The sequence below is a fragment of the Centropristis striata genome, chromosome 20, assembly GCF_030273125.1.
Source record: "Centropristis striata isolate RG_2023a ecotype Rhode Island chromosome 20, C.striata_1.0, whole genome shotgun sequence".
In the NCBI taxonomy this organism is placed as follows: domain Eukaryota; kingdom Metazoa; phylum Chordata; class Actinopteri; order Perciformes; family Serranidae; genus Centropristis; species Centropristis striata.
This window is the reverse complement of record NC_081536.1, coordinates 35,090,039-35,108,961: the sequence shown is the minus strand read 5'-3', so window position 1 is coordinate 35,108,961 and position 18,923 is coordinate 35,090,039. Positions and strand designations below refer to the sequence as shown.

Sequence of the window (18,923 nt, the reverse complement as noted above, 5' to 3'; positions counted from 1 at the left end):
TATCTTTTCTATGCTACGTAATGGGGCGGGGCCATGGGAGGAGCCAGGCTTGGGGTCTGGGTTAGGGGTGGGGCCATGGGAGGAGCCAGGCTTGGGGTCTGGGTTAGGGGTGGGACCATGGGAGGAGCCAGGCTTGGGGTCTGGTTAGGGGCGGGGTAATGGGGGGACTAAGGCTTGGTCAGGGGCGCTGCCATAGGAGGAGCCAGGCTTAGGGTCCGGTAATGAGCGGCGCAATGGGAGGAGCCAGGCTTGGTAAGGGGCGGGGCCATGGAAGGACCCAGGCTTAGGGTCTGGTAATGAGCGGCGCAATGGGAGGGGCCAGGCTTGGTGAGGGGCGGGGCCAGGCTTGGGGTCTTTTGGGTGTTTCTGGATTCAAGTGTTTATTTCGTGTTGGTAATGATGTTGATTGTTATGATGATGACGATGTTTATGTGACTGTTTTGAGCCAATCATGTCTTCTCTCATGCATTCCTGTCAGACGACAGACTGTACTGAAGATTTCAACAAAAAAATGCAAATAAATGTCAAAACTGACGACTTGCCTCAAGTTTCTATCTTTATTCATACATTAATTTTCCTCCGCTGGGGCCGGGTCGCGGGGGCAGCAGACTAAGCAGGGCGTTCCAGGCGTCCCTCTCCCCAGCCACAACCTTGACCCAGACCTTGTACACAAAACAATTACAGCGCATTACTGGTTCAATTTTAAATGACAGGTCCCATCCATTGCACACAGAGTTTCAGCTTCTTCCCTCTGGGCGTAGGTTTACAATCCCTAGGTGTAGAACAAAAAGACACAAAAACAGTTTTGTCCCTGCAGCCATTACACTGAGGAACAAGTCATAGCTATGCTTTGCACAGGTGTTTATTTATTGTTGCTTTTATGTATGTATTTACTATTTCTATAAATACATTTTACCCTTTATCTACGTTTTTACAACCTAAAAAGTTTTATTTTATTTTTCTGTTTTATTTTGTTTTTATTTTTCTGTTTCTTTCTTTCTTTTTTTTAGCTATTTGTATTTTAGTTCACATCAATATCTAAGTATAGTGTGGACCTATAAGAACTTTTAATAATTTCTAATTTAAATTTTTTAAATTTTTATTTAACTTGCCATTTCTTAACTCCCACAGTCTTAAGTTGAATGATGTGTGATATATGCCTCTTTTGTGTGTGTGTGTGTATGAGGACTCTATACTGCAAACAAAATCTACCTCTGGGTACAAATAAAGTAACTTGAACTTGAACTCCAATGACCCCTCCAGAAGTTTAGGAGGGTAAAGAGCTGGTCTGTTGTTCCACGGCCAGGACGGAAGCCGCATTGTTCTCCTGAATCTGAGGTTCCACAATCGGCCGGAGCCTCCTTTCCAGCACCCTGGAGTAGACTTTCCCAGGGAGGCTGAGCAGTGTGATTCCACGATAATTGGAACACACCCTCCTGTCCCTTTTTAAAAATGGGAACCACCACCCCGGTCTGCAACTCCACTGGCACTGTCCCAGACCTCCACGCGACACTGAAGAGGCGTGTCAGCCATGACAGCCCAACAGTGTACAGAGCCTTCAGCATCTCAGGGAGAACCTCATCCAACCCTGGTGCCTTGCCGCCGGGCAGCTTTTTAACCACCTCTGTTACTTCTGCCAGGGATTCTGATGAGTCTTCCCCTGAGTCTTCAGACTCTGCCTCCTCCACAGAGGACGTGTTGGCTGGATTAAGGAGTTCCTCAAAGTGTTCTTTCCACCGTCTGAGGACATCCCCAGGTCGGGTCAGCAGGTCTCCTCCCCCGCTGAACACAGCTTGGGCCAAGCCCTGCTTTCCCTTCCTGAGTCACCCAACGGTTTTCCAGAACCTCTTTGAGGCCGACTGAAAGTCCTCCTCCATGGCCTCCCTGAATTCCTCCCATACCCGAGTTTTTGCTTCACCGACAGCCGCAGCTGCAGCCCTTCTGGCCGAACGGTACCTGTCTGCTGCTTCCAGAGACCCCTCAGCCAGCCAGGACTGAAAGGCCTCCTTTTTCAGCTTTAAGGCCTCCCTTCGGGTTCTTGGGTTGCCTGTGATCAGTTGACAGCTCTGCTTCTCTCTTCACCCGAGTGTCCAGAACATGTGGCCGCAGATCTGATGATACGATAATGAAATTGATCATTGATCTTCGGCCTAGAGTGCTCTGGTGCCAAGTACACTTATGAACAACTCTATTTTCGAACATGGTGTTTGTTATGGACAATCCGTGACTAGAACAGAAGTACAATAACAAAACACCACTGGGGTTCAGACCGGGCCGTTCCTCCCTATCACCTCCTCCAGGTACCATCATCGTTACCCATGTGAGCGTTGAAGTCTCCCAGAAGAACTACAGAGTCCCCAGGTGGTTCCCCTGCATGACACCACCCAGAGACTCCAAGAAGGCCGGGTACTCCGACTGCTGTTGGTGCATAAGAACAGACAACAGTCAGAGACCTTCTCCTCCTCTGGTTCCTCAGGGAGAACTCCAGCACAGCGGTGCTCAGCCGGGGGCTTGTGAGTAAGTTTATCTATCTTTAGTTTATCTTTACTGCTTCATTTTATTCTGTCAGACGTTTTGTCCCGTGATGGAGACCACACATTAAGGAAATCTCCTGAATCAAAGTGTTAAAAGCTCTTCCGCAGCTAGTTTGTTCAGACTCAGGAAGTCAGCAGCATGTTTATGTGTTTAATAGAAAACAAATCAGGATTTCTCTCTGTTTGTTGTTCCAAGTTTTATGTGATTAAATCACATCTGAAGAACTTTATGCTGATGTTAACATCTGTGATGATCACAAACAGTTTGGACATTTTCATGTTGATACTGAGCTAAGATTAAAAAAAAACACTGCATTTTGGGTAATTTCTTTCACTTTATTTCACATGGTGTAATTTGATGATGTCAGTGTTTCATGCGCTGTGATTGGCTCAGACGTTGCAGCCGTCGGTATGGCAACAGGTCCAGCCTTTTTTGGAACAGTTCTCCAGTCGGGTGCAACCTTTCTCTCCGTTTACTGGAAAAAAGAAGAAATGTTTGATCAGACCCTCCACAGATCATTTCATCATGTAACAGGTTTTTATTTTCATCTTCAAGGATCTAGCGGTAATATATATATATATATATATATATATATATATATATATATATATATATATTTATATATATTTATATATATAGTCATTGTCCTGAAACAACTTTTACCTTATGGAGTGAAAAAGAAAACATTCAACCACTCTCATATCTGATTATAATCTTTAACCCTGATGACGGACACAGTCACACAGGCTCTTCTTTGGGAGCGGAGCCAGTGTGAGCTCTTGATTGGGGGCGGAGCCAATGTGAGCAGGTAGAGGACTCACCTCTGGAGTAGCAGGCCTGTTGGACTGCACTGTTACAGTCCAGCAGCAGGTTATTGACCTGCAGGAAGTCCTGACCGTAACACCGGATAGAGTGCTCACCTGCAACACAAACACACCTGTTCACATGACAGCTGAGACGCACCTGAGCAGCAGGTAATTGCAGCAGGTTCTCAGGTGAGATGGCCAAACAAAAAAAACAAAAAAACAATGATCATGATGAGACAAAATATTTCATTGATGGTCCACATTTGTTGGTACCTTTAAGTTTAAAGTTCAATGTGCATTCTCGTTACTTTAGTTTAAAGTTAAATGTGTGTTCTCGTTCCTTTAGTTTAAAGTTAAATGTTTGTTCTCATTCCTTTAGTTTAAAGTTAAATGTTTGTTCTCGTTCCTTGAGTTTAAAGTTAAATGTTTGTTCTCGTAGCTGCAGTTTAAAGTTAAATGTGTGTTCTCGTTCCTTTAGCTTAAAATTAAATGTGTGTTCTTGTACCTTTAGTTTAAAGTTAAATGTGTGTTCTCGTTTCTTTAGTTTAAAGTTAAACGTGTGTTCTCGTTCCTTTAGTTTAAAGTTAAATGTGTTCTCATTCCTTTAGTTTAAAGTTAAATGTGTGTTCTCGTACCTTTAGCTTAAAGTTAAATGTGTGTTCTCATTCCTTTAGTTTAAAGTTAAATGTTTGTTCTCGTAGCTGCAGTTTAAAGTTAAATGTGTGTTCTTGTACCTTTATTTTAAAGTTAAATGTTTGTTCTCGTACCTTTAGTTTAAAGTTAAATGTGTGTTCTCGTAGCTGCAGTTTAAAGTTAAATGTGTGTTCTCGTTCCTTTAGTTTAAAATTAAATGTGTGTTCTTGTACCTTTAGTTTAAATTTAAATGTGTGTTCTCGTTTCTTTAGTTTAAAGTTAAATGTGTGTTCTCGTACCTTTAGTTTAAAGTTAAATGTGTTCTCATTCCTTTAGTTTAAAGTTAAATGTGTTCTCATTCCTTTAGTTTAAATTTAAATGTGTGTTCTCGTACCTTTAGCTTAAAGTTAAATGTGTGTTCTCATTCCTTTAGTTTAAAGTTAAACATGTGTTCTCGTTCCTTTAGTTTAAAGTTAAATGTGTGTTCTCGTACCTTTAGTTTAAAGTTAAATGTGTTCTCATTCCTTTAGTTTAAAGTTAAATGTGTTCTCATTCCTTTAGTTTAAAGTTAAATGTGTGTTCTCGTACCCTTAGGTTAAAGTTAAATGTGTGTTGTCATTCCTTTAGTTTAAAGTTAAATGTTTGTTCTCGTACCTTTAGTTTAAAGTTAAACGTGTGTTCTCGTTCCTTTAGTTTAAAGTTAAATGTGTGTTCTCGTTCCTTTAGTTTAAAATTAAACGTGTGTTCTCGTTCCTTTAGTTTAAAATTAAATGTGTGTTCTCGTTTCTTTAGTTTAAAGTTAAATGTTTGTTCTCGTACCTTTAGTTTAAAGTTAAATGTGTGTTCTCTTACCTTTAGTTTAAAGTTAAATGTGTTTTCTCGTACCTTTAGTTTAAAGTTAAATGTTTGTTCTCATTCCTTTAGTTTAAAGTTAAATGTTTGTTCTCGTTCCTTTAGTTTAGAGTTAAATGTTTGTTCTCGTAGCTGCAGTTTAAAGTTAAATGTGTTCTCATTCCTTTAGTTTAAAGTTAAACGTGTGTTCTCGTTCCTTTAGTTTAAAGTTAAATGTGTGTTCTCGTTCCTTTAGTTTAAAATTAAATGTGTGTTCTCGTTCCTTTAGTTTAAAATTAAATGTTTGTTCTCGTACCTTTAGTTTAAAGTTAAATGTTTGTTCTCATATCTTTGGTTTAAAGTTAAACGTGTGTTCTTGTTCCTTTAGTTTAAAATTAAATTTGTGTTCTCGTTTCTTTAGTTTAAAGTTAAATGTTTGTTCTCGTACCTTTAGTTTAAAGTTAAATGTGTGTTCTCTTACCTTTAGTTTAAAGTTAAATGTGTGTTCTCGTACCTTTAGTTTAAAGTTAAATGTGTTCTCATTCCTTTAGTTTAAAGTTAAATGTGTTCTCATTCCTTTAGTTTGAAGTTAAATGTGTGTTCTTGTACCTTTAGTTTAAAGTTAAACGTGTGTTCTCGTTCCTTTAGTTTTAAATTAAATGTGTGTCCTCGTTTCTTTAGTTTAAAGTTAAATGTTTGTTCTCGTACCTTTAGCTTAAAGTTAAATGTGTGTTCTCGTTCCTTTAGTTTAAAGTTAAACGTGTGTTCTCGTTCCTTTAGTTTAAAGTTAAACGTGTGTTCTCGTACCTTTAGTTTAAAGTTAAATGTGTGTTCTCGTTCCTTTAGTTTAAAGTTAAATGTGTGTTCTTGTACCTTTAGTTTAAAATTAAATTTGTGTTCTCGTTTCTTTAGTTTAAAGTTAAATGTTTGTTCTCGTACCTTTAGTTTAACATTAAATGTGTGTTCTTGTACCTTTAGTTTAAAGTTAAATGTTTGTTCTCATACCTTTAGTTTAACGTTAAATGTGTGTTCTCGTTCCTTTAGTTTAAAATCAAAAGTTTGTTCTCGTACCTGAGCAGAGCGGCAGCAGCAGCAGCAGAAGCAGGTAAGCCTTCATATTTCTGGTAAATGTGACTCGACACGCAGAAAAAAACTTGTACAGCGGGACTGAAGCTGGACTTTTATCCTCTAATGACACACACACACACACACACACACACACACAGGGAATAGACAGATAACTGATCTGAAGACAAACTGAATGTTCTGTTCAAAATTTGTTCAGTTCAAAGTCAATAAACAAAAGTCTAAGCTGAGTTGAAGGCCAGCCAGAGTTTCTGCTGAGTCATGAGTCCATGTGGTGTCAGAGGGTCAGATGTGATTCTGCTGAGCCATTTTCATAATAGTATAGTATGTAGTCGAGATTTCATAATAAAAGTAATCGTATAGTATGTTGTCCAGATTTCATAATAAAAGTCATAGTATAGTATGTCGTCCAGATTTCATAATAAAAGTCATAGTATAGTATGCATTCCAGATTTCATAATAAAAGTTGTAGTATAGTATGTCATTCAAATTTCATAATAAAAGTCATAGTATAGCATGTAGTCCAGATGTCATAATAAAAGTCATAGTATAGTATGTAGTCCAGATGTCATAATAAAAGTCATAGTATAGGGTTAGGGTTAGGTCAGGGGTCGGCAACCTGCGGCTCTGGAGCCGCATGTGGCTCTTTGGCGCCGCCCTAGTGGCTCCCTGGAGCTTTTTCAAAAATGTATGAAAATGGAAAAAGATGGGGGCAAAATATATTTTTTTCTTTTAATATGGTTTCTGTAGGAGGACAAACATGACACAAACATTGTTAACGTTTATAAATATAAAATTTCAACATTTCTGTCAACGAAGATTTGCGTCATCGCCTGCGACACACGTTTCTTTCAGTTGGGCGTGGTGCCAGGCAGGTGGCTGTTGTAAACAAACCGGCGGGTGTGTGATGGGCCATGGATCCCAAAGGTAAAAAGAGAAAGATAGCTGAGGAGAACAGAGGATTCAACAGTTCTTGGACTGAATCATTTGCTTTCATTGCCAGTGCGGAAGGTTTGCCTGCATGTTTGCTTTGTAATGAGAAGCTGTCAAATAACAAAAAGAGTAATGTGGAAAGACATTTCCAGGGAAGGCATGCTACATTTGCAGCCGAGTACCCAGTTGGGAGTGAGAGAAAAAGTGCGATTACACTACTTCTGGAGAAATTAGAGGAGCGCAAAGACAGATTTAAGAAGTGGATTGCATCTCCAAACTCCACTACTGCTGCTAGTTTTGTTGCAACCCGGGAGATAATAAAGCGTGGAAAACCGTTCACAGATGGTGACTACATGAAGGATTCATTCGTTAAAATATCAGAGCACCTATTTTCAGACTTCAAAAACAAAACCGAGATAATACAGAAAATTAAAGACATGCCTCTCTCCGCAAAGACAGTGAAGGAAAGGGCCATTAAAATGGCAGGCAACATCACCTATCAGCAAATCAAGGACATTAATTCAGCTCCAGCATATTCAATTGCCTGTGATGAGTCGTGCGATGTGATCGATGTTGAACAGGCAGCACTGTTATGCAGGTATGTGAACTCTGATGGGCCGCAAGAAGAGATGATACAATTAATACAACTGAAAGGCCAGACACGGGGGGAGGACATATGTGAGGCTGTGCTGAAGTGTTTAAATGACAATGGAATAAACACCAACCACCTGATTTCAGTGGCTACAGATGGGGCACCCAGTATGAAAGGATCACAAAAGGGGTTTGTGTCTTTACTACAGAAAGCGTTGGATCGAAATCTGCTTGCATTCCACTGCAGCTTGCACCAAGAAGCGATGTGTGCAAAAACATTCCCACCGGAATGTATGGAGGTCATGAACCTTGTTATCGAGATGGTGAACAAGATAATTGCAAAAGCATTAAACCACCATCAATTCCGTGCATTGCTAGATGAAGTTGACAGCGAATATTCAGATCTCCTGCTACACAAGTCCGATGGCTGTCCAGGGGTGAGGTTTTGCGTCGCTTTGTTGCTTGTTTAGAACACGTGAAAACATTCCTGAAAAGCAAAGACCTGAACTACCCGCAACTGGAAGATACCGAGTGGCTGGAAAAACTGAACTTCATGGTGGATATGACAAGTCACCTAAACATGCTGAATAAAAGTCTCCAGGGGCGGAGAAACACTGCACTGCAAATGCTGGAAGCTGTGTTGTCATTCGACCTGCCATGAGGGAGTTGCAGTAGTCCAGGCGTGAGATGACCAGTGCCTGGACCAGGACCTGGACCTGGACCAGGACCTGAGCTGCCTTCTGGGTGAGAAACGGGCAGATTCTCCTGATGTTATGCAGCAAGAATCTGTAGGATCTGGTAGTGGCGGTGATGTTTGTTGAGAGGGACAGTTGGTTGTCAAGAGTCACGCCAAGGTTTTTAGCGGTTTCTGTGGAGGCAACCACTGTGTTCTGGACAGTGATGTGGAGGTCAGAGGTCAGAGCCCTTCCCTGGGAGGTAGAGTAGCTTCTGAAACAGAACCCCTCCAAGTTACACGAAAGGTGCGGTCCTTGAGATAGGATTTGAGCAGAGAGAGGGCAGAGCCAGATACTCCCAGGTGGTGAAGGGTGGAGATGAGGATCTGGTGATCCACAGTGTCGAAAGCTTCAGAAAGGTCCAGTAGAACCACCACAGATGAGAGAGAGGCCGCCTTCGCCTTGTGAAGCTGTTCAGTCACAGCGAGAAGGGCAGTCTCTGTTGAGTGGCCCTTCTTGAAACCAGACTGGTGAGGGTCAAGGAGATTGTGCCTATGCAGATAGCAGGATAGTTGATTGAAGATAGGCCGTTCCAGAGTTTTGGAGAGGAAACAAAATATAAGAAAATGAAGATAGAAATGATGCACAGCCCTTTGACTTACTTTAAACTGTTTCCAATTAATGAAATATTTTTACTGTTGCCACCTTTTAAAATTAAAGGTTTGTTTTAATTCCTCCAACATGGCATCAAGTCCATCCTCCTGCTTCCTGTTGAACGGTTTGCCAAGGTGTGTGTGTGTGTGTGTCCTACCTTATTGCCTTCATGTCCTGATATTTGCTCATCACAAACAGATTTTCTATGGACTTCTTATGCAGTAAACAGAATCATTCCAAACAGTTTCCTCCCCCGTGGTTGTGTAAGTGTGGACCTCCCATGTGCTGTAACTGTGTGTGTGTGTGTGTGTGTGTGTGTGAGTGAGGACCTCCCATGTGCTGTAACTGTGTGTGTGTGTGTGTATGTGTGTGTGTGAGTGAGGACCTCCCATGTGCTGTAACTGTGTGTGTGTGTGTGTGTGTGTGTGAGGACCCTTTAACTGCCAAGTGCCCGTCAACAACAGCTCTTGGGCATCACAACTTAAATCCACGTGGTGATGTGTGATTGTGTTGCGTGGATGTAATTCCAGCTTTATCCGGCTCAAAGAGAATCATATTCCACTGTGTATTAATACTGTCAGCCAGTCTTCAGGTAAAAAAGCTATTATCTAATTAAATGTATCTGGTTTCCTTCAAACCTTTCTTGTGTTTTTGTTTCATGTGTGAGCTTTATTCCAACAGGACAGCCTGAGAACTGAGGACACGTCAGAAGAGATCTTTATTGATTTACACTTTATTGTCAATCTACTGAAAATACATCATTGATTTCTATTGTTGATATTGATCACTTATCAGTGTTTTTGTTCCAGCTTCTAAAGTGTAAACATCTGCAAATTTTGTGTTTTAAATGATAGTAAGCTGAATAGCTTTTATGATTTGTACTGCAATGCTTTATTGCTTTATTTTTGAGTAAATTTATGTGTCTCTAGTCATCTGGTGTCAAATGTTACATGTTTTAGGTGTCTTTGTGGTCATTTGTGTCTCTTTTGAGCCGTTTTCTGTCTTTGTGTTCTCACTGTCTTGTTTCTGTTTTGTGCCTTTTTGCATTTGTGTCTTCATAATAATTTTATCTAATTTTCTGGCTGTTCTTTGTTTGTGGATCTGTGGTTGTTGTGCATCTCTATTGTATTTTTGAGGTTATTATTTTAACTTACATGTTAAACTGCCTCAGTGCTGACCTCTGTTGTTTCCAGTGAAAATCAAACAGCTACTGTAAAATCTAATGAGGTCACAGTTTATTATCTCGTAGTTCAAAGCATTAAGTGGCCTATTGAGTGTTACTTGTTGTGTCAGGTTGCACTTGGTAAAAATATCCTCACTCAGATTGGTTCTCACAAGGATAGAAGTACACACACACACACACACACACACACACACACACACACATATCCACTCTGCTGCCTGCAAACTCGGTGAAAAACAGCCTTTTCTCTGAAGGTCACTGTGAGATTTGAATGACAGCTCTAAGTCTTTGGCTCATATTACCGTCTGCAGCGAGGAGACGTGCACGGCGTGCTGCCTCCTGTGGAGAATAATATAATAATATGATAAATAATGGGACAAATCTGGTTGGCATATGACCACTAATGCTCCTTTTTCCTTCCCTCTGGAGGATTGAGGACGGTGATGCCACCCAGCAGAGGTTTCTGCCTGCTCACTCATTGAAACTGGGAGGATGATGGTTCTGTCTTCCTCCAGTTCTTTCTCCTCATTCAAAGGAAATTTGTAATATACATCAAATGTTTCAAATTGATCAGCTTCAAATTCTCCCAAAACACCTGAACCTCCCAGAATAAATATTAGATTGTCCACAGTGCTGTTTTAAAATAAATTCACCTTTTCTGGTCTAAATAAATAAATAAATTCAAATAATTGAGCCTGAAAACAACTATTAATACGGTTAACACCAACGAGAGGAACCTGTTGACCCCGACTTATTTATTTATTTATTTATTTATGTTTCCCCGGCCACAATGACGGAAAGGGAAAGAGCTGGAAACACAGACCATGATGGGCTTTAAAGAGAGCCAGAGGGTGAACAGATCTGCAGCAGTCATAGGCAGGATGAGCACAATATAAACCCAAAATACTAGAATAAACCTGGAATTAAGCATAAAAGGTTCCCTTTGAGCTTCTAATTGTAAATCATCCAGTTCACAATGATGAAGGCAGATTTTCCAGCTGAAGGGTTAATTTGAACCCTCCTCACTACTAATCCAGCCCGTGTGCTCCAGTGTTAGTCATTAGAAATGTTATTAAGTAGAAAATGATCATCCATTCTCCTGGTTTCCACAAACAAGTTGTTGCAAAAATAATGATGTTTTGATGAGTTTTAATTAGAACTGTGAGTAAGAGACGGCCCCACAACAGCTCGGCAAACCCTCACTTATTAAGCTAATAATTATGGTAAATAAGAAGATAATTAGCTAAGAAATTAATCACATTGACTTGTTGCAAGTAAGCAGGAGTTCAAATATTGATATTGGAGAGGGCAGGTGATGAAATGCATCATTATTCTGTGTTATTTTTGCCTTTAAGGGTAATTGGAATTGAAAGTCGTTAAATTAGCAGGTTGTTTTAAAATGTATTCTCCAGGGTACTGGGGGAAAGAAATGGCTGGTGAACCCTGAAATATCTGCTTTATGGGGTAAAATCATAGTTCCTCCTCTGGTGGAACAAAAAGACATTTAGCAAGGTGTCCTGACATTTACCTGGTCACTCTCAGGCTTTGTGTCCGTCAGAGTGGACAGGAAGCTCTTTCAGCTGCTCTTCAATGGCCACCTGCCAATCAACACAAACAAGGAGAGAATGTTAAAAAGGAGAGATATTAACACCAATACAGCAAAGATTCCTCTCTGTCTAAAAGAACATCTACACTTTACAAATAGCTATATTATATATAAATAAATATATATAAACTCATTTTAAATATTTATTTACATATACTACTTCATAAAAGTAATAATCCTCTCAAATGTAGTGAGTCATTATATATAAATGTAACGAGGCTAATTGTACAGAAATATTGCAAATAGAGTAAATGTTTAGTTGTGATTGCTTGTATTACAATTACCCAAAATCTGTATATAGTGTTCTTACCTGACATATTATCCTTTAGTCTGCTTGTGGAATGTTTTTCATTAAGCTCCTGTAGTTCATGTCATTTCTGATACCCAGCCTCCTGTATCCCAGTCAGTGGCTATATATATATATATATATATATATATATATATATATATATATATATATATATCTATACTTACATGTCTCTAGATAAAGCTGTCATTAATTACTTAAACTACTAGTTAATTTAAAGTGAACACATTTGTAATTATTTCACTATTTATTCAGTTATTTCACTATAAAATCATTTATTTCATGGACCTGTGTTGCAGTGCGCCATGAATTTATTTCATCTGTCAAAGTCACCCATCAAAGTCAGTGGGCGGGACTAACGCTGACCTGGTCTGAAGCGAGATCAAGTTAGATTGACCGTCAGTAAATGTCCGCAGTATGTTAACAGGCTGGTTGAGAAGAGGCCTCTGGTCTCAGCAGCTGATGTCTCCATGGGAACCTTTATATCTCACTCCTTAAAGTTTACACAGTCAATTCATTCATCCTAGCTGTCTGTAGCCGCTAGCCGTTAGCTTTCTGTAGCCGCTAGCCGTTAGCTTTCTGTAGCCGCTAGCCGTTAGCTTTCTGTAGCCGCTAGCCGCTAGCTTTCTGTAGATAGCGTCAGCCGCTAGCTTTCTGTAGCCGCTAGCCGTTAGCTTTCTGTAGCCGCTAGCCGTTAGCTTTCTGTAGCCGCTAGCCGCTAGCTTTCTGTAGATAGCGTCAGCCGCTAGCTTTCTGTAGCCGCTAGCCGTTAGCTTTCTGTAGCCGCTAGCCGTTAGCTTTCTGTAGCCGCTAGCCGCTAGCTTTCTGTAGCCGCTAGCCGCTAGCTTTCTGTAGCCGCTAGCCGCTAGCTTTCTGTAGCCGCTAGCCGTTAGCTTTCTGTAGCCGCTAGCCATTAGCTTTCTGTAGCCGCTAGCCGCTAGCTTTCTGTAGCCGCTAGCCGTTAGCTTTCTGTAGCCGCTAGCCGTTAGCTTTCTGTAGCCGCTAGCCGTTAGCTTTCTGTAGCCGTTAGCCGCTAGCTTTCTGTAGCAGCTAGCAGCTAATTGACTGTAACCTTCACCTGTCGGAGTTTCACCTCCTGCTGTGTGCTGAGCTGTACCACTGACTCACAAGAAGCCCTGCAGGCTCCAGTTATTGGTGAGTTAAATTCTAGTTTTATGTCATGATATATTTATATAATATATATATATAACTACTGAGAACGCTAATAACTGATAATTTTATCAGTTATTAGCGTTCTCAGTAGTTTGTTGTCTGACGTTATTAGCAGCTAATGCTGCCTTCGATGCTAACGGGAGCGAATGAAAGAAGATATCACTTCAATCATCATATAATAACTACTATTTACATTTAATTATAAGTAATAGAGAAGTGTTATAATTCATTGTGGCAAAACATTTAATCAGAAGCTGTCTGTGTTTGTAAAATAAAGCTTTATTATTATTCTTATTATTTCAAATCAAATCAAACTTTATTTATATAGCACTTTTCATACATAGAAATGTAACACAAAGTGCTTTACAAAAAAAAAGAGAATAAGAATTAAAAACAGACAATAAAATGACAAAACCGACCCCTCCCTCCCCCACATACACATCTGTATGTACACACACGCACATAGACACGCACGCACACAAACACACACTCAGACTCACACACAGCACATAAACACGCACGCACACAAACACACACTCAGACTCACACACAGCACATAAACACGCACGCACACAAACACACACTCAGACTCACACACAGCACATAAACACGCACGCACACAAACACACACTCAGACTCACACACAGCACATAGACACACACGCACACAAACACACACTCAGACTCACACACAGCACATATTGATTGACAGTGTAGAGACATGGCAAGGCTCCGAGGATCCAGATGAGGAGAAAGCAACCTGAGGGAGCCTCCACACTGAGAGGAGGCAGAGCCCACAGCCATAGAGGACCCGTCACAGAGACCACCAGGACCCGGGGAGACCACCAGGACCCGGGTAGACCACCAGGACCCGGGTAGACCAGGGCGGACTCCACACATGGTGCAGAGCCGCCTAGTCCCCCGGTCCCAGGGAGTCTCCAAGACCACATCCCCACGGGCAGACCCATCACACCCCCCAGTGAGGAGACCCCCATGAGGGAACACTGGAGCTAAAAACTAAAAGACAGCAGGACAGGATAAAAACTAAAATATTAATGTCATGATGACTAAACTGACCATTTGACCAGTTAACTATAAACTCAGCCACGATTTAAAGTGTTGAAATGTGCGTGATTATAATGTCTGTGTAATTAAAGATTATCACATTTCAACATGGTTCATAAATAATGTAGTGAGTTGTAATTATCAGTTTAATAACAACTATAAATATCACAATAACTAGGATTGAATTACTCATTAATTTAACCAGTCTGCAGTTTTTATTACCATGCCATCTCCTTGGCTCTCTCAAAGTTTGTATTTATTATATTTTATTTCCTTTATATAATTGTATTAATCATTGTATTTGATATTGCATTTGTTGCATATTTCTTTCAAATAATTATTTTATTTATTTTATTGAGTTTAAAGATTGCAATGCCCTTTAAGAGGTGAATTGTGCCCTCTGCTGGTCAAAGTCTGTATTTCAGCACCATTATTCCACAGACAGAGTTAGAAGTGATTTCCACCTTTAATGCTTCTCAGAGAGATTTTACTGAGTGAATTCTGCTCCCTTCTGGTTTAGTTTATATTCAGAGTTCAGTCCCCTTGAGGTTTTAGTGTTAGATTGTTTATTTATGGTACAATTGTGGTTTAAATATTTTATTCAAGGTGAAAGCAGATTTTTGGCTGATTTTTGTGTCAGCCAAGTTCAGACACATTTACCATATTTCAATAATGAATTAATGTATTTATAAATGTACTTACCTTTTCCAGAAACATGATTTTACATTGTATTGTTTAATTTAATTATTTATTTATTTATTTATTTATTTATTTATTTACATTTTAACTTAGCTTTTATAGACAAAGTTTCTTAGATTTTATTCATTTTTATATTAATATATTTATTTTTGACCCTTTACAGAGACCTTATTTTACATTGTATTACTGAATTGCATTTACTCTTCCTGTTTACTCAGATTAAATCTGATGTTGACACCGTTAGCTGGCCCAGTAAACCTGAAGGATGGACTCAGTGTGTCTCTGTGTTTCAAACACTACAGAACCTTTCTTAACTGCTATTTTCTTCTTTTTCATTCCAGATGGGCGGATTGATTTCAATGTACTTCCCAGCACTTCACTCCAAACGGTAAGATTTGTTTTGGTTATTTTATCTTTCTTCTTTCTTCTTGACTCTTTTCTTCTTCTTCCTTCCAAATGGGAGGATTGGGACACACACACACACACACACACACACACACACAGACAGACACAGATGGACACAGACACAGACACATTGAAATCATGCAATATGTTTTTATTTATTTATTTTTGACAAATAATCACTTCTGTAACATTTAAAAGAAAGACACTTCTTTTACATTTAGAAATGAATCATATCACATTTGTACTAATAAACAAATGTTAATTTTTTAACAAGTCATCACACCTGTAACAGTTATTAAACAATATTTGAGTTTAAATTTCCATGTAATTTCACTGAAAACATCTCTTTTCTTTAAACTTGTTGCAGTATTGTTTTTACTTGTTGCATTGTGGTTTTAACTTGTTGCAGTGTGTGGTTTAACTTGTTGCAGTGTTGTTTTAACTTGTTGCAGTGTTGTTTTAATTTGTTGCAGTGTGTCTTAACTTGTTGCAGTGTGGTTTTAACTTGTTGCAGTGTTGTTTTAATTTGTTGCAGTGTGTTTTAACTTGTTGCAGTGTGGTTTTAACTTGTTGCAGTGTTGTTTTAACTTGTTGCAGTGTTGTTTTAATTTGTTGCAGTGTGGTTTTAACTTGTTGCAGTGTTGTTTTAACTTGTTGCAGTGTGTGGTTTAACTTGTTGCAGTGTGTTTTAACTTGTTGCAGTGTGTGTTTGAACTTATTGCAGTGTTTTAATTTGTTGCAGTGTGTGGTTTAACTTGTTGCAGTGTGGTTTTAACTTGTTGCAGTGTTGTTTTAACTTGTTGCAGTGTGTGGTTTAACTTGTTGCAGTGTGTTTTAACTTGTTGCAGTGTGTGTTTGAACTTATTGCAGTGTTGTTTTAATTTGTTGCAGTGTGTGGTTTAACTTGTTGCAGTGTTGGTTTAACTTGTTGCAGTGTTGGTTTAACTTGTTGCAGTGTTGTTTTAATTTGTTGCAGTGTGTGGTTTAAATTGTTGCAGTGTGTTTTAACTTGTTGCAGTGTGTGTTTTAACTTGTTGCAGTGTGTGGTTTAACTTGTTGCAGTGTGTTTTAACTTGTTGCAGTGCTGTTTTAATTTGTTGCAGTGTTGTTTTAACTTGTTGCAGTGTTGTTTTAACTTGTTGCAGTGGTTTTGAAAATGTTGCTTTGTGTTTTAACTAACCCTAACCCTCCAGCGGTGACAAACTTTTTTTTAAAATTCATATTCAACTGTTTATTTTTATGCATCCAAAAGGAAAAAAAAAAGTATTTCACCATGTCAGCTTTTGGTGGGTGTGACCGGCTGCTGTTACCTGTACTGCTTTTAGACCAGAGCTGGTGCCCAAAGAACCGGCTCCAGCCCAAAAAAAAAAAGAGTTCATGCTGCTTCAAAATCCTAACCCTAGCTAAACCTAACCGAACCTAACCCTAATCCTAGCTGAACCTAACCCTAATCCTAGCTGAATCTAACCCTAACTGAACCTAACCCTAATCCTAGCTGAATCTAACCCTAACTGAACCTAACCCTAACTGAACCTAACCCTAATCCTAGCTGAATCTAACCCTAGCCGAACATAACCCTAGCTGAACCTAACCCTAGCTGAACCTAACCCTAGCTGAACCTAACCCTAATCCTAGCTGAATCTAACCCTAGCCCTAGCTGAACATAACCCTAGCTGAACCTAACCCTAGCTGAATCTAACCCTAATCCTAGCTGAACATAACCCTAACCCTAGCCCAAAGAACCGGCTTCAGCCGAAAAAAAGTTTTGAAGCAGCAAGAATTCTCTTTGACTCAAAGAGAGTTCATGCTGCTTCAAAACCCTAACCCTAGCTGAACCTAACCCTAACCTAACCCCTCCAGGAGGCGCTATAGCTCCCTGCGCTCCAGAACCAACAGGTTCAGGAACAGCTTTTTCCCCTCAGCTGTCACCCTCTTGAACTCTACACAGAGGTGACCCACCTAATGTTCTGTAATCTGCCCACATTCATGACTATTTTTGACTATTTATTACCATCCATTCATCTACCTGCACTGCTGATTTACTGTACATTCTTTACTGTATATTTCTATAACATATTCATTCACTGTATATATCCTAGTATCTTCAATTAATACCTGCACTATATTTATACACTGGATATATACACTTAGGGTTAAAAAAAAAGGGTTTCGCAGTAGGGCTGCCAAGATTAGTCGACTAGTTGACTAATCGTCAACGATTAAAATCGTCGATGATTAATTTAATAGTCGACGCGTCGTTTTTTTTTTTAATCTGTTTTTCGCTGAAAACTGCTGCAGCACCTTCCACTGCCGCGTCTCCCTTTCTGTCCTTGACACACATGCGCAGTAGTGGTAATCAGGGTCAGCCGCGATGTCACCGGAAGTTATACCAGACGGGCTCTGGTATCATGGCAACCAGGCGGCAACGGAGCTCGAAGGTGTGGGAGCATTTTAAGAAAAAAGATAAAAGTGTGCAATGTAATGTGTGCAAAATAGAGCTCGCCTTCCACGGCAGCACAACGACCATGCACGAGCACATAAAGAGGAAGCACGTTGTGGCTTATGACGATGGAGACGAGGGACCATCGTCTCGGTAAGCTAACTGGCTAGTTAGCTGCTAATATTAGCGTAAACAAACGCTTACAACGTTACAGTGATGTGCTTGAATAGGAAATGTGGTAACGCCACTTTTATCTAACGTTATGTTTCAGTGTTAAAAAAGAACGTTCTTCTTCAATGGGCGACTTTGTTATAAAGCCAGCTTCATGCACACCTCAGCAAGCAAATGACCTGACTGAGTCCATACTGAAAATGTTGGTGACGGACATGAGACCTCTGTCCATGGTGGACGATGAAGGGTTTAAAGAGATGATTAAACAGTTCAACCTGGATTATCATGACAACTACCTACCAGGCAGATCCCACTTCACCACACTGATGGAGAAGAAATATCATGCAACCTTTGATAAGGTCAGTCTCTCTTTCTCTCTCTATTTCAATTTGATTTATTGGCATGAGTGTATTAAAACAATATTGCCAAAGCAACAATAACACAGTAAAGTAAACGAGTTAATAAACAAGCAACATTCAAAGACATACAAATTAAAAGATCATAGATCTCTCTCTCTCTCTCACACACACTCACTCACTCACACACACAATAGCAATTTAAGAATTCATCATGGCTGAGGCATGCAATGTAATTTTTTGTTTTTGTTTTATTTTACTTATATTTTGAATGTTTATTATTTAACCTACTTAACTGTATATGATAACTGAATTATTGAATTGGCAAATCAATTTAAAGCTTGATGCATAAACTGACAAATATTGTTTATAATGAAAACAGAATACTGTATATAATTTTCTTCATAATGCTTACTATTCTTCCAAATCATGTCTTTAAGGTAAAGGAGACCTTCAGGGGTGTCAACAGTTTCCTCACACTGACTGCTGATGTGTGGACCAGTCGTGCAACAGAGGCTTACCTTGGTGTGTCTTGCCATTTCCTGACTGAAGATTGGAAGATGAAGACCCTCAACCTTTCCACCATGCCTCTTGAGGAGAGGCATACTGGTGCAAATATAATGACATGGATGGAAGAGGTTTTAGCAAAGTTTGACATCTTGCCCACCAAAATAAAAGCAGTAGTTCATGACAGTGGTTCCAACATGGTGGCAGCAATGAGACTGCTTGAAGAAAAACATGGATGGGCCTCTATCCGCTGTGCTGGACACACACTC

The 18,923-nt window shown here is 39.7% G+C and overlaps 1 protein-coding gene across 1 annotated transcript; it reads right to left on the bottom strand.

Moving 5' to 3' along the window:
• Nucleotides 1–2,849: 2,849 nt before the first annotated feature.
• Nucleotides 2,850–6,011, bottom strand: wu:fj16a03 (uncharacterized protein LOC335475 homolog). Its single transcript, XM_059359863.1, has 3 exons — nucleotides 5,877–6,011; nucleotides 3,357–3,455; nucleotides 2,850–3,010 (listed from the first exon to the last, which is right to left on the bottom strand). The coding sequence occupies exons 1-3, from the start codon at nucleotides 5,920–5,922 to the stop codon at nucleotides 2,925–2,927; spliced, it is 231 nt and encodes a 76-aa protein (XP_059215846.1). The 5' UTR covers nucleotides 5,923–6,011; the 3' UTR covers nucleotides 2,850–2,924.
• Nucleotides 6,012–18,923: the final 12,912 nt, after the last annotated feature.

Excerpts from the sequence above, each read along its gene's own strand:
- wu:fj16a03 (XM_059359863.1), bottom strand. The coding sequence starts at position 5,922 with ATGAAGGCTTACCTGCTTCTGCTGCTGCTGCTGCCGCTCTGCTCAG. Across the intron at positions 3,456-5,876 it reads GCTGCTGCCGCTCTGCTCAG|GTGAGCACTCTATCCGGTGT; the intron begins GTACGAGAACAA and ends TTTGTGTTGCAG. Across the intron at positions 3,011-3,356 it reads ACAGGCCTGCTACTCCAGAG|TAAACGGAGAGAAAGGTTGC; the intron begins GTGAGTCCTCTA and ends TCTTTTTTCCAG.